The sequence below is a fragment of the Urtica dioica genome, chromosome 2 (assembly GCF_054948205.1).
Source record: "Urtica dioica subsp. dioica isolate 48M chromosome 2, U.dioica_male_clone48M_v1_H2, whole genome shotgun sequence".
NCBI classification, from domain to species: Eukaryota; Viridiplantae; Streptophyta; class Magnoliopsida; order Rosales; family Urticaceae; genus Urtica; species Urtica dioica.
Window position 1 is genome coordinate 46,656,671 of NC_142757.1, and position 13,994 is coordinate 46,670,664.

At 38.9% G+C, this 13,994-nt stretch overlaps 1 protein-coding gene across 1 annotated transcript; it reads left to right on the forward strand.

The window, feature by feature from the left end:
- Positions 1 to 213: 213 nt before the first annotated feature.
- Positions 214 to 9,675, forward strand: LOC149405045 (alcohol acyl transferase 1 allele GSa-like). The gene is made up of 3 exons (XM_089607753.1): positions 214 to 660; positions 7,758 to 8,194; positions 9,240 to 9,675. The coding sequence occupies exons 1-3, from the start codon at positions 214 to 216 to the stop codon at positions 9,673 to 9,675; spliced, it is 1,320 nt and encodes a 439-aa protein (XP_089463879.1).
- The last annotated feature ends 4,319 nt before the right edge of the window (positions 9,676 to 13,994 follow it).

Consider the following 13,994-nt stretch of genomic DNA (forward strand, 5'->3'; position numbering starts at 1 on the left):
TTCTCAAAATAGTTTAAACGCTATAAATTCAGACAAACAACATGGTAAAATAATCAAGAAAAAAACATTCTCCTATCTCTCAAGTTTTCATATAATAGTCTCTCCAAGTTTCAAACAATCTCTACATACCCAAACTCGCTTCATAGAGCACTTGAAGCAAATAGCAGAGAACACCTTTTCAACTTTTACAAAAACAAAACACCAAAAGGGAAAATGACAGAAATCGGATCATCGATAGCATTTACAGTGACAAGGAGTAAGCCGGAGCTAGTTGCCCCTGCAAAGCTAAATCCACACGAGCTAAAGCCACTCTCTGACATAGATGAGAGTATAGACCTTCGGTTTCACACTCCTAATGTATTTTTCTACAAGAATAACCTATCGATGGTCGGTAAAGATCCAGTTAGGGTTATCAAAGAAGCCCTTGCTAAGGCACTAGTTTACTACTATCCTCTGGCTGGAAGGCTAATTGAAGGGTCTAACAAGAAACTCTCTGTGGATTGCAACGGTGAAGGAGTGTTATTTCTAGAAGCTTCAGCAGAAATTACGCTCGAGCAACTAGGGGATTCAATTCTATCTCCATATCAGTATTTGGATGAGGTTTTGCACAATGTACCAGGATCTGATGATATTATTGGTTGTCCTATACTATTGGTGCAGGTAAATATTTCTAACTTTTAGGATAATTAATGGCTGTATTACATAATTATATATATATATATATATATATATATATATATATATATATATATTTTATAAAAGGTTAACAGTTGTAAATATGGGTGACGCATACTTTTTCGTGAAGTGCAGGGATTAAAAATTGTGATCTATACTTAACTAGCCAATTGTAAACATGAATTTTGCTAAATAGCCAATATTTTGTTAATTTTTGTGAAATAACCATTAATAGAAATTAACAACGATCAAATATCCAAAATACCATTTATAAACATTTCAGAATTAAAACAAAGAACGAGACATTGAACGAGTTGATCAGAGTCAAATTTAATAACCCTTTATTCCTTAATTCTCTCTCTCTCTCACCATTAACAATGAAGTTATCTCTCTGCTGCGATTTTTACTCGTCATTGTGGCGCTCGAAGGTTACATAATAGTCTCTAAGATTTATTCAGGTTACATTTCTGTAACAAACACTAATACAAAGGTTGGATTCTGCAACCCACTTTCTACAACGCTTAAAATAAGTGTTGTAGAAACTAGAGATTCTACAACGTTTAACATAAGCGTTGTAGAAACTGGGTGTTTCTACAATGTTTATAGCTAAGCGTTGTAGAATCTCTGTGTTTCTACAACGCTTATGACTAAGCGTTGTAGAGATTTGATGTTTCTACCACGCTTGTCGTTAAGCGTTTTAGAATTTAATATATTTCAGATTTCCCAGAACGCTTAAATTTACCGACATTAACAGAAATTAACACACACAAATATATATATATATATATATATATATATATATATAAATATGTATGTATATGTATATATTAAAACTAACACAAATCTACATACATATACCAAAATTAACAAAAATAATAAGAACAATATAAAAAATTTCAAACAGAAAATTACCATATATAAGAACACACAATATCAAGATCACAAGAATAGTCAAAGCCAGAGTCTGTGTATCGGCGTGCTTCAAGATCTAGGTTGCAAGTTGTTGTCCAAAAATCCCAAACCCTTGATACTTTGTTCCTCTTCTTCTTCGAGATATTTTTTTTAATTTCTTCATCTTCTGATCTTCTTCGGTCGATGAATGAGACGAATCAGATTCGCTGAATCCATCCATGTACTAAAAATTCAATATATGCATTAATAACAAATTGCATATGAAACGATTATCTTGTAAGACTCAGATTGTATATGAAGAAACAGATTTGGAGAGAGAGAGAGAGAGAGAGAGAGAGAGAGAGAGAGAGAGAGAGAGAGAGAGAGATAAAACAAAAATATTCCAATAATTAATAACTAAATATAAAAAAGAACTAGATCTGAGATAGAGAGAGAGAGCGAGAGAGAGAGATAGACTGGTCAATGATTGATTGATTGCTTTGATTGAACAACTAACTAATTCTGTTAGCTGAAATATAAATACATTTCTTGCGGCTTCATCTGAGCCGTTCATTATCTCTAGCTGCCATCTAACAGCTTACACTTTAATACGCCCTCTCAAACTAGACGTGGGTAAGCATGTTGAGTTTGGCAGTCAGAAATTTGAACTGAGGTTGATGAAGCGGCTTGGTAAAAATATCAGCTATCTGTTCCGTGGTGGGCACGTAACAGACCTCTACTGTCTTGGCTAGCACCTTCTCTCGAATGAAGTGAGCATCGACTTCTATGTGTTTCGTTCTGGCGTGGAACACTGGGTTTGAGGCCAGTGAGGCAGCTCCTTTATTGTCGCACCATATCACTGGAGGATTCGAATTGAGTTCTACACCTAACTCATCGAAAAGCATCTTTAGCCAGATAATTTCGCAGGCAGCTGTGGACAAAGCTCTGTACTCTGACTCTGTGGAGCTTCTGGCTACTACTTCTTGTTTCTTTGAAGACCAAGAAATAAGATTGGGACCCAAGTAAACACAAACACCACTTGTTGACCTCCGATCATCCAGGTTGTTACCCCAGTCAGCATCAGAGTATGCACTCAGAGTCATTGAATTTGCTGCCCTGAATCTGAGTCCATAGTGTTGTGTACCAGCAAGATACCTGAGTAGCCTTTTGCACGCTGTCCAGTGCTTTTCAGTAGGGGCTTGCAGGTACTGGCTCAATTTGTTGACTATAAAGGCTATGTCTGGTCTTGTCATGGTCAGATATTAGAGTGAGCCAACTGTGCTCTGATAGAGTGACACATGCTCAAACAGCTCTCCATCGTCCTTGCTGAGCTTTGTGCTTGGACACATAGGTGTTGGAGTGGCACTTGAGTGTGTCATGTTTGTCTTTTTCAGTAGATCTCGCAGGTATTTACGCTGAGTCAGGTTGAGTCCATCTTTGTCCCTGGTCGCTTCAAATCCCAGAAAGTAGCTAACTGATCCTAGACTCTTCAGTTTGAAGGACTTGTCGAGATCAGATATAGCTTTGTTGATAAGTGTGGGATTGTTGCCAGTCACAAGAATGTCATCCACATACACTAGAAGATAGATGCATGTGGAGTCAGTCTTGTAGATGAAAAATGAACTGTCGGATGTTGAGTTCTTGAATCCCCATAGCAGTAGAGTCTTGCTGAGCTGTTCATACCACGCCCTCGGGGCTTGTTTAAGTCCGTACAACGCCTTGTGAAGTTTGCACACATGTGTTGGATGCTTTGGATCTTCATAGCCTTCAGGTTGATAAGTGTACACTTCCTCATTGAGTACGCCGTTGAGGAAAGCGTTGTTTACATCCACCTGTTGAATGTCCCACTGAAAAGTCACTGCGAGTATGAAGATGACTTTGAGCGTTGCCGGCTTAACTACTGGACTGAAGGTTTCAAAGAAGTCGGTTTGTTCAAAGCCTCGTGCCACTAGTCGTGCTTTGAGTTTGTTGATTGAGCCATCCGAGTTCTGTTTTACTTTGAAGATCCACTTGTTGGAGACTATGTTGGTGGCTTGATCTTGAGGGACCAGTGACCATGTTCCATTGTCCTGCAGGGCATTAAACTCAACATCCATAGCAGCTTTCCACTGCTTGTTAGACAAAGCTTCACTTACAGATAATGGTTCCTCTATTATACTGCTCATTTGTGACTCTACATTGAAAATCTTTGGTTTGGTTATATCTGCTTTTGACCGTGTGGTCATGGTGTGGGTGTTGCTTGATGGTATGGCTTGCAAATGAGGAGGTGTATGAGAGGAAGAGGCACTTTGTGGTCTGATGGGTAGAATAATCTGTAGAGGTGAGCTAGGTCTTGGGCTTGGTAAGGTGGTGAGATTTTGATCTGAGGAAGTGTGTATGGTCTGTGATGTGTTGGAGGTGTCTGTGGCAGGGCTATTTTGTGAGCTGTTTTGTGTGTGGTGGGAAAGATCTGTGGCTTGGGAGTTGGTATTTTGTGGGGTATTTGGTCTGTGCAATTGTGACTATACTTGAGGCCATGTGAACACCAGAGACTGTGATTGTGTTTGACACACCTTCAGATTTACTGTTTTGAGAAAACAACTCAATGTAGGGAAAATGAGACTCATTGAAAACTACAGACCTGGAGATATAAACTCGACCACTAGAGTGAAGACACCTATAACCACGATGAGAAGGACTGTAGCCTATGAACACACATAAATCAGATTTGAAGCGAAATTTATTTGAGTTGTACGGTCTCAAAAAAGGATAACAGGCACTCCCAAACACTTTGAGGAATTTGAAGTTAGGTTTTTGATTGTAAAGAAGTTCAAAAGGGGTTTTGAGGTTGAGAGTATGAGATGGTATTCTGTTTATGGTGTACACAGCACTTACAAAAGCATCCCACCAAAAGCTATATGGTAGTTTGGCTGTTGACAGAAATGTCAATCCCATTTCAGTGATGTGTTGATGCTTTCTTTCAGCTTTTCCTTGTTGTTGGTGAGTATGTGGACAAGGGTGTCTGAAGTCTATTCCAAGGTTTGAGAAAATGGGTAATAAGGGTCGATATTCTCCACCCCAATCGGTTTGAAAAGCTTTTATTTTGGTACTGAATTGTCTCTCAATGTATGTTATGAACTTGAGAAGGATGGCTTTTGTTTCTGACTTGGTGTGTAAAGGATAAATCCAAGTGTATCTGGTGAGATCATCTACAAAATGTATGTAGTACCTGTATCCATTTTGTGCAATATCTGGTGAGGGTCCCCAGATATCTGAGTGTACAAGATCAAACGGTTTTGTTGTGTGTGTTGGAACAGATTTGAAACTAAATTGATGCATTTTTCCAATGACACAGTCAGAGCAGAAAAAATCTTTATTCATTGACAAATTGCTGTGTACAGATTTCAAGACACAATTGACAATATCCTTTGGTACATGTCCTAACCTTCTGTGCCAAATTTGAGCATCAGAGGTACTAGACCTATTTGACACAGTTTCACACACAAAAGACTTTGCACATGGTTCTTGAGAAGACTCAGTTTTTGGTACACTACAACTAGACTGTGAACAAGAATTTGACAGAGTTTTAGGTACACTACAAACAACATTACAGGACTTATCACAAACAGAAAACAAGTGGCCATCAAGTTTGGTCACAAGGGCTTGAAATCTTGGCTTGAGAGAGACTACGAGCCGAGAGATATCTAGCTGATATAGACCATCTTTAAGAGCTGCAGCCAGCAGGACTCTCATCGAAGCCATGTCCTTGATCAGGCATTTATCAGCATAGAATTCAATCAGTACATTATTGTCTCTAGTGAATTGGGAAATACTGAGTAAATTCTTGGTTATGTTAGGGACATGTAGGATGTTTTTCAAAAGCAGATTACCATGATTTATTTTCAAGGACGAGTCACCAATGTGTAGTATAGGTAGAGAAGTTCCATTACCTACAGTGAGCTTGTTCTTGCCCTTGTAGTCCGACTGAGTGGCAATGTTTGAGGCGTCAGAGGTGATGTGATTAGTCGCTCCACTGTCCAGGTACCACTCTTGACTTGGTTGTTCTTCATGTGTTGATGCAGTGTAGGCTTGGGAGCTCTGTTGTGGCTGATTCTGTGCAGACGTGTTCTGAGGTTGTGGAGCAATGCCGCTGAAATGCACATCGAAGCGATGAAAGCATTTTGTGACTAGGTGTCCAACTCTACCACAGAGTTGACACACAGGGCGGTTGCTGTTGTTGCTACGACCACCTCTTCCACCGCGATTGCGTCCTCGAGCTCCGCGGCCGCCATTTTGTCCCCTTCCACGAAATGCCAAGTTTGCTGATGGATTCGAGTAGGTTTCTGAGCTTGAATTCGAATTCTGTGACTCAATTCTCATTTCTTGCGATTGGAGCGCCAATTGAAGCTCAGGCAGAGACGGAGTTTCCGATCTGCTGGTTAGGTTTACCACCACTGACTCGTATTCAGGACTGAGACCTCCGAGGATGTAGAGGATTAGGTCATCATTTTGGACTGGAGCACCGGCGCAGCTGAGATCATCTGCGATTGTCTTCATCTTGAGAATGAATTCATTGACGCTGAGATTGCCTTTCTTTGTCGTCTGAAGTGTGAATCGGAGTTGAAGAACTCGAGCCTTCGACATCGTTTGAAAGATCTGGCTCAGCGTTGACCAGACTTCGGCGGAGGTGAGACATCGATTGACATGACCTAGCATTCCTTCTGAGATGGAGGCGAAGAGCCAACTCAGAAGGAATTGATCGTGTCGAAGCCAGAGCACATACTCTGGATTTGGAATTAGACTCGCACTGCCATTGTTGTCGGTTGTGCTCAGCATTTGAGGCGGACACGCAAGAGTTCCGAGTAGAAAACCTTCGAGTCCGTGAGCTCGCGCTGTAGATAGGACTTGTGTGCTCCAGAACTGGAAATTGTTCCGGTCAAGTCGAAGACTGAGAGGATTGATGTGTGGAACCACATTCTGGTACAATTTGACTTGATCCGCCAGAGCTTGAAGCCGAGGATCGCTAATTGTTGGTGACGCCGTGGTGTTTTCCGATGACGCCATTGAAAATGTGAACTGATTCAGTCAATGAGCCTAGGCTCTGATACCATATCAAAAAGAACTAGATCTGAGATAGAGAGAGAGAGAGAGAGAGCGAGAGAGAGAGAGAGAGACTGGTCAATGACTGATTGATTGCTTTGACTGAACAACTAACTAATTCTGTTAGCTGAAATATAAATACATTTCTTGCGGCTTCATCTGAGCCGTTCATTATCTCTAGCTGCCATCTAACGGCTTACACTTTAATACTAAATATTAATTAAGACTTCTGATTTCTTTTTTTAATCCAAACGTTTCATGTGACTTAGTTGAAGTTATTTTTCTTAAAATTTTGTGTAAGCTACAAAATAAACCCTACTATTTAAAATATCCTGCAAAATTATACATTTTCTCTTAACAAATCAAATTTTTACGCGAAACTACTTTTCGCAATCTGAAATTTGTACCAAACTTTGAGTATTTTGCTGCATGACACATGATACCCATTGAGAGAGAAACTAAAGATTAAATTAAAGAAGTTAAGAGCTTAAATACGTAAATGTTATTATTATATTTAAGTAAAGAGCTTAAATACGTAAATTAAAGAAGTTAAGAGCTTAAATTCACATTAATTTATAAATGAGGGAAGAATGCATGGTTTAAAAGAAGTATTTTATTTTGCAGATATTCGAAAATGTGAATTATTTAACGTATTACACGAAACGAAAATGAAATACAATTATCCTAAAATTATACGTTCAAACTGATCTATTTATCATAGGAGCATTTAAGTTAATTTTGAAACAGCGCAGCGCAAAATTACCAACTTTTTCGATTGAATTCCGTTGTTTTGGACTCCAAACCAACTTTTTTCTATTTACCGGAAATTTTTCTAGTTTTGGAATTTTGATGCTGCTCTTCTATTTGGAATATATCCATGCTTTTATTCGTTTATATCTTTTATTTTTATTTTTTATTATTTATTATTTTATTTTTGTAATCGTAATTTCATATATCAATGCCTCGCAAATTAATACCATGTATCTTTTTCTTTCCCGTTCAGTTATGAAAAAATAAAAATTAAACTCTAGTGGCCTCTCTAATCCTGTTTATTTCCAGTGTTTCCTATAACCCGGCATACATCATAAATTCTATTTCTCTGATCTTCTCAGGTGACTCGGTTGCTGTGTGGAGGTTTTATTTTTGCAGTAAGGCTCAACCACACAATGTGTGACGGAGTAGGGTTGGCACAATTCCTTCAGGCCGTGGCAGAGATAGCTCGCGGCGCCAATGTTCCTTCTATTCTTCCCGTTTGGGAACGAGAGCTGTTTTACACCCAAGAAGCACCTCGAATCACACATGAGAACCAAGACATACCCATGACTTTAGTCATGAATGAGACACATCATATTGTACAACGGTCGTTTCTCATAAGCTCCGATTTCGTTAAAAGCATTCGCAGAGATCTCCCACAACACCTCGCGAGATCCACATCTTACGAGCTTCTAACGGCCTGCTTATGGAAATGTCTTGTTCGAGCTTGGAACAGGGACCCCGAATACCCTGTGCTTGTTACCATTGCAGTTAGTGCTCGCGACAAGAAATATAAGTAAGTCTACTCACAAACCACAAAACTTTGTATATGTACATATTTTTGAAATTTTAATGCGTAATTGTTGAACTTTCATGAAAATGAAGATGATATGCGTAATAAAATCCCCAATTTACCTATTGATCACAACTAATTGATCAATTAAAGATCACACCTAATTTAAAAATCATTTATTAATATATAAATTATACTAGCCCAAAGTATTAGAAATAGCAGGAAAACAATATGATTTTGCAATTAATTAATCAAAGGACTATCTCTTTAAATGAATTAAAAAAAGTTGGGAAATTTTGACATAAATGTATTAATAAACTCATGTCTTTTACCACTTTACGATAATGAACCAAAACTTAAAATTTGACACTTCTATATCTAAAATGAGGAGAGAAGTTCTTTCTTGCAAAAATATGACTTCGTGAACTTTTTCTTATTTTGAAATCGTTAACGAAATACAAATTTTGTGACTAAACTATCATGAAATTCTGTATTTCGTGACTAAACTATCACAAATTTTGTGACACAACTCATTTAGTAATAGAACTTTCAAATTTTAAATTTGAGATTTTAGTAAATTGACATGAATTTAGTAATATCTGTGTCCAAATCCCTTGAAAGTCGAGCACTTTGTAAAATAACTATTCTTATGTATTAGTTATTTTTCCAGCATCCAGACATTATTGCTTTGCCCTCATACACCTTACGCTTGGAGTCAAACTCTTTTTTCTTTAACCCAAATTTTCAAATATGCTAAAAGGCATAATTTTTAAAATTTTCAAGATAACTTTCAGAAATAATATAGACAAGCAACGACCTAAAAAGACACGTCACTGTTGATAAAACAAATACAATGATCACTAAAGTCACAAATAACCAGTTACCTCTACTAAAATTAACGACATTAGCATTAAAAGTTAATATCGTAAATGGTTAATTCTGTTTAAAAGTTAATATCTTAAATGGTTCACTATAATTAGTTTTTTTTCCCTCTTATTTTAATATTCAATATTCAAGCAACGCTCAACTACTGATGAATGTTGTATAGTACAAATATTCCTCCAGGGTACTACGGTAATGCTGTTTGTGTCCCATATGCAATGTCAAAATCTAAGCATATGTGCGAGAAACCGCTGGCGTACGCTGTGGAGCTTGTTCAATCGGCAAAAAACATGATGACCAGCGACTACTTTCGGTCTATGAAGGAATCGAACCAAATGTTAGCAGATTTCCATGCCGAAGGAAATGGTGTGCTTCTAGTTTCAGACGTAAGGTTTTTCGGAGACATTGATTTTGGATGGGGTCTTCCGGTTCATGCAGGGCCAGTGATCAAGCAGTCCCAGGTTTGCTACTTTTCAAAATACAGAAATTTTGATGCAAGTGAATGCATTGCTGCGGAGATAAGCTTGCCGGAGCCAGCCATGGATAGATTTGAGGTAGAGCTTAAGAACATAATGGCAACTACTAAGTTGTCGAAGCTTTGATTTTCTGGTTTTATTTCATGCTTATTAGTGGCTGCATTTTAATAAGTACGTTCTTTATTGGGATTTTATTCGCACTATTCTCGGATATTGATGTTTTCTTAATGCATTTTGAATTGAAATGCCGCGTCAAATTTTTTCGACCAATTTCCATTTTTTAGGCCTCCAAACGGCATTTCACATATTTTTGAATTTTTTTGCTCTTTTTGAATCCTTTTCTCTTTTCGTCTCTATGTTTGGATATTTCTATTGTTACATACAGTTTAGTTTATTCTGTCGCAATAAACTAAAAAAATTCTGGAATACCAGCCAACATTAAATGCACTTCGTAGACGAGAAACGTTCATGTATTCGAGCATATAATATACCAATTTAAAGCCCTTTAATTCTACGTTTTAATTCCGGAGGTTTCAGTCCGTTTGGACTTTAGTGGAAAGAGAGATACGACCGTTTTAGTGACTAGTGGTCATGAATAAATGTAGTATTGTAATTTGTAAATTGCTTTTATTTGCAGTTATTGTATTAGAGTATAGCGTACAGCTTAAGTCACAGCCGTTAGATTGTTGTTAGTTACAGATGAACGGTTGTGCATTAAGCTCAAGTCAGTATTTATATACTCAGCGTTGTTGTAACTGTACTCATTCAGTCATTCATTCAGTCAATAATACAAACAGTTATAACCGCCCCTGAATCTCGCTCTCTCTCTCTCTCTCTCTCTCTCTCTCTCTCTCTCTCTCTCTCTATCTCATATTCTGTTATGGTATCAGAGCTAGTACTCAAACAGATCTAGATTTTCGATCGCAATTCAAGCTACGTCAATGGCGAATCAATCCATACCTCAGATGTACACCGATCCACAAGTTCAAAGCTCGACAAATCCGATCCAAGCGTATCAGAACTATGTTCCTCATATGAATCCTTTGACGCTCCGATTGGATCGCAACAATTTCCAATTATGGAGTTCTCAGGTTCTGTCAACCACACGCGCTCATGGACTTGAAGGTTTCTTATTTGGATCAATACCTGTTCCGCCTCAATTTCTCAATTCGACTGATTCAACTGGTGCTGCAACTAGAATTCCTAATCCAGAGTATGCAATCTAGCTTCGTCATGATCAATTTCTCTTGAGCTGGCTATTTGCTTCGATCTCGGAGAGCCTGCTTGGACATGTCAATCGGTGCCTCAGATCTTCAGATGTCTGGTCAACTCTTGGCCAGATCTTTCAGACAACCTCGAAAGCAAGAGTTCTTCAACTACGTCTCTTACTTCAGACTACGTAGAAAGGAAGCATGAGTATCGATGAATTCATTCTCAAGATGAAAGGAATTGCAGACAATCTAAGCTACTCTGGATCAGCAATCAAGGATGATGATCTGGTGCTATACATCCTTGGTGGCCTTGGATCCGAGTATGAGTCAGTTGTAGTCAATCTGACTAGTAGATCTGATGATCTCAGTCTATTAGAGGTTCAGTTTGCTCTTCAATCTCAAGAGATGAGAATTGAAGCACTCAACTCCTCAGCCATAGCTGACCTCACACCAATGGCAAATCTCGCACATCGCGGTAGTGAGAGAGGAAACAATGGTAGAGGCAAGCGAGGAAGAGGTCGTGGAAGATGAAATAGAGGACGCTACTCCAACAGCAACTCAAGGCCGGTGTGTCAACTGTGTGGCCGCATAGGTCACCTGGCTTTCAAATGCTTCCACAGGTTTAACCTCCAGCTCCAAGGATCTACTCCGCAGCAGAGTCAGAACTCAGCAAACTCACCTCAGTCACAGCAGCAACCTCGTGTCTACACGGCGTCAGGTCAAGATGAAGAGGCCTCTCAAGACTGGTTTCTAGACAGTGGTGCCACTCATCATGTGACTTCTGATCTAAGCAACCTCAGCATCAACTCTGACTATAAAGGCAAGAACAAGCTCGTAGTTGGTAATGGTACGTCTCTTCCTATTTTACATATTGGTAGTTCACATCTAAAGACCAAACAAGATAACCTGCTTTTAAACAATATCCTTCATGTTCCTCACATAACTAAAAACCTGATCAGTATATCAAAATTCACCAAGGATAACAAAATTCTGATTGAATGCTATCATGATCGTTGTCTTATCAAGGACAAGGATTCGAAGAGAGTTCTTCTGGTGGCAGGAATTAAGGATGGTTTGTATCAACTCGATATCTCAAAGATTGAATTGCCTCTCAAACCAAAACTTCAAGCCTTTGTGTCGTCTCTAAGTGGTGTTCTGTTTTCTGATTGTAGTCCAAGTCATAGGTGTTGTACATCGATAAACCAATGTAGTTGTAGAGAGTATGATATTATTGTACCAAGTCAGGGTCAGAGTCTTGTTTGTACTACTGAGTCCAATAATGCTCACACAGCTGATGTAAACACATGGCATAGAAGGTTAGGTCATCCATCAAAAGATATCTTGAGTCATGTTCTGAAAAGTGTAAAGTGTACTCAAACATTGTCAAAGTTGAATTTTTGTAATGACTGTAATGTTGCCAAACTGCATCAATTCAATTTTACTCCTTTAATCACAAAATCCACAGCTCTTTTTGATCTTGTTATCTCTGATCTTTGGGGACTCTCTCCTGATATTTCTGTGGACGGTTACAGATATTATGTCCATTTTGTTGATGATTTTACACGTTTCACTTGGATTTTCCCTCTGAAAACAAAATCAGAAGTTCTAACTTGCTTCACACGTTTCAACACATATGTAGAAAGACAATTTGCCACAAAAATAAAAGCCTTTCGAAGTGACTGGGGGGGGGGGGGTGAGTACATGCCTCTTGGACCACTACTCAGCCACTTAGGCATTGTTTCCAGAAAATCATGTCCTCACACTCATCAACAAAATGGCAAGGCTGAAAGAAAACACTTGCACATCACAGAAATGGGTCTCACACTGTTTTCTCAAGCCAAAATGCCTTATAAATTCTGGTGGGATGGTTTTGTCACAGCTGTCTATACTATAAACAGGATTCCATAAAAAATTCTTCAGTTCAAAAGTCATTTCCAATTGCTGTTTAAAAGACCACCAGATTTTAATTTTCTCAAAGTGTTTGGTGTGGCTTGCTTTCCTTATCCGTGTCCTTATAATCAACACAAATTCATATTCAAGTCTTCCTTATGTGTTTTTCTTGGGTACAGTCCAGCTCACAGGGGTTATAGATGTCTACATAGCTCAGGTAGAGTCTACATTTCTCGGTCAGTCATGTTCAATGAGTCACATTTTCCTTACCAAGAAATGTTTTCATCAAGTCAACTTGTGTCCACCAGTCATACCTGTGTCTCTCCCTTGCCTTTACCTCAGATCTCTAGAACCAACCCACCCACAACTCAAAACACATCTAGTCAGTCACTCTCAAGTATTTCCCCTGATCAATCAACTTCCAGTACATCTCCTAGTTCATCTCAGATAGCTGATCATCCCACTCAGCAGCACAACTCTCCTCATGGACCACAAATTCAGAGTGTCTTACCCATATCACCTCAAAATTATTCTTCTCAGCACTTACCAACCCAACAGTCCCTTCAAAATCCGGTCATTCAACACCAATCCCTTAACACTCATAACATGACAACTCGTTCAAAAGCAGGAATATCTAGACCTAGGGTCTTTAATGTTGAATTACCTCTATGTAATGGGATAGATGATGAACCACATACTGTCAGTGAAGCACTAACCAATCCCGGGTGGAGGGCTGCTATGGATGTAGAGTTCAAAGCCTTGCAGGATAACAAGACTTGGTCACTGGTCCCAGCCTCTCAAGCTCCATCTGTTGTAAGTACAAAGTGGATTTTCAAGGCCAAGCAGAATGCTGATGGAATGTTGAACAAGCTTAAAGCTCGCTTGGTAGCCCGAGGGTTTGAGCAAACAGCTGGTGTTGACTTCTTTGAGACTTTCAGCCCTGTGATCAAACCAGCTACACTGAAGGTTATCTTCACACTGGTAGTTACTTTCCAGTGGGATATCAAGCAGGTTGACATTAACAATGCTTTTCTCAATGGAGTGCTTCATGAAGAGGTCTATGTCACTCAACCAGAAGGATATGAAGACTCATCCAAACCACTGCATGTCTGCAAACTTCACAAAGCGCTTTATGGCTTGAAGCAAGCTCCTAGAGCCTGGTATGACCAACTCAGTTCAGCATTGCTTCAGTGGGGATTCATCAATTCAACCTCAAACTCATCACTGTTTATCTACAAACATGGAGGAAAGTGTATTTTCCTGCTTGTTTATGTAGATGACATCTTGGTTATGGGTAATGACCCGGCTCTGATCTCAAAGGCAATATCTGATTTGGATAAAACC

Coding starts and splice junctions, on each gene's coding strand:
- LOC149405045 (XM_089607753.1), top strand. CDS start 214: ATGACAGAAATCGGATCATCGATAGCATTTACAGTGACAAGGAGTAAG. Junction 661..7,757: donor GTCCTATACTATTGGTGCAG/GTAAATATTTCT, acceptor TGATCTTCTCAG/GTGACTCGGTTGCTGTGTGG. Junction 8,195..9,239: donor GCTCGCGACAAGAAATATAA/GTAAGTCTACTC, acceptor AATGTTGTATAG/TACAAATATTCCTCCAGGGT.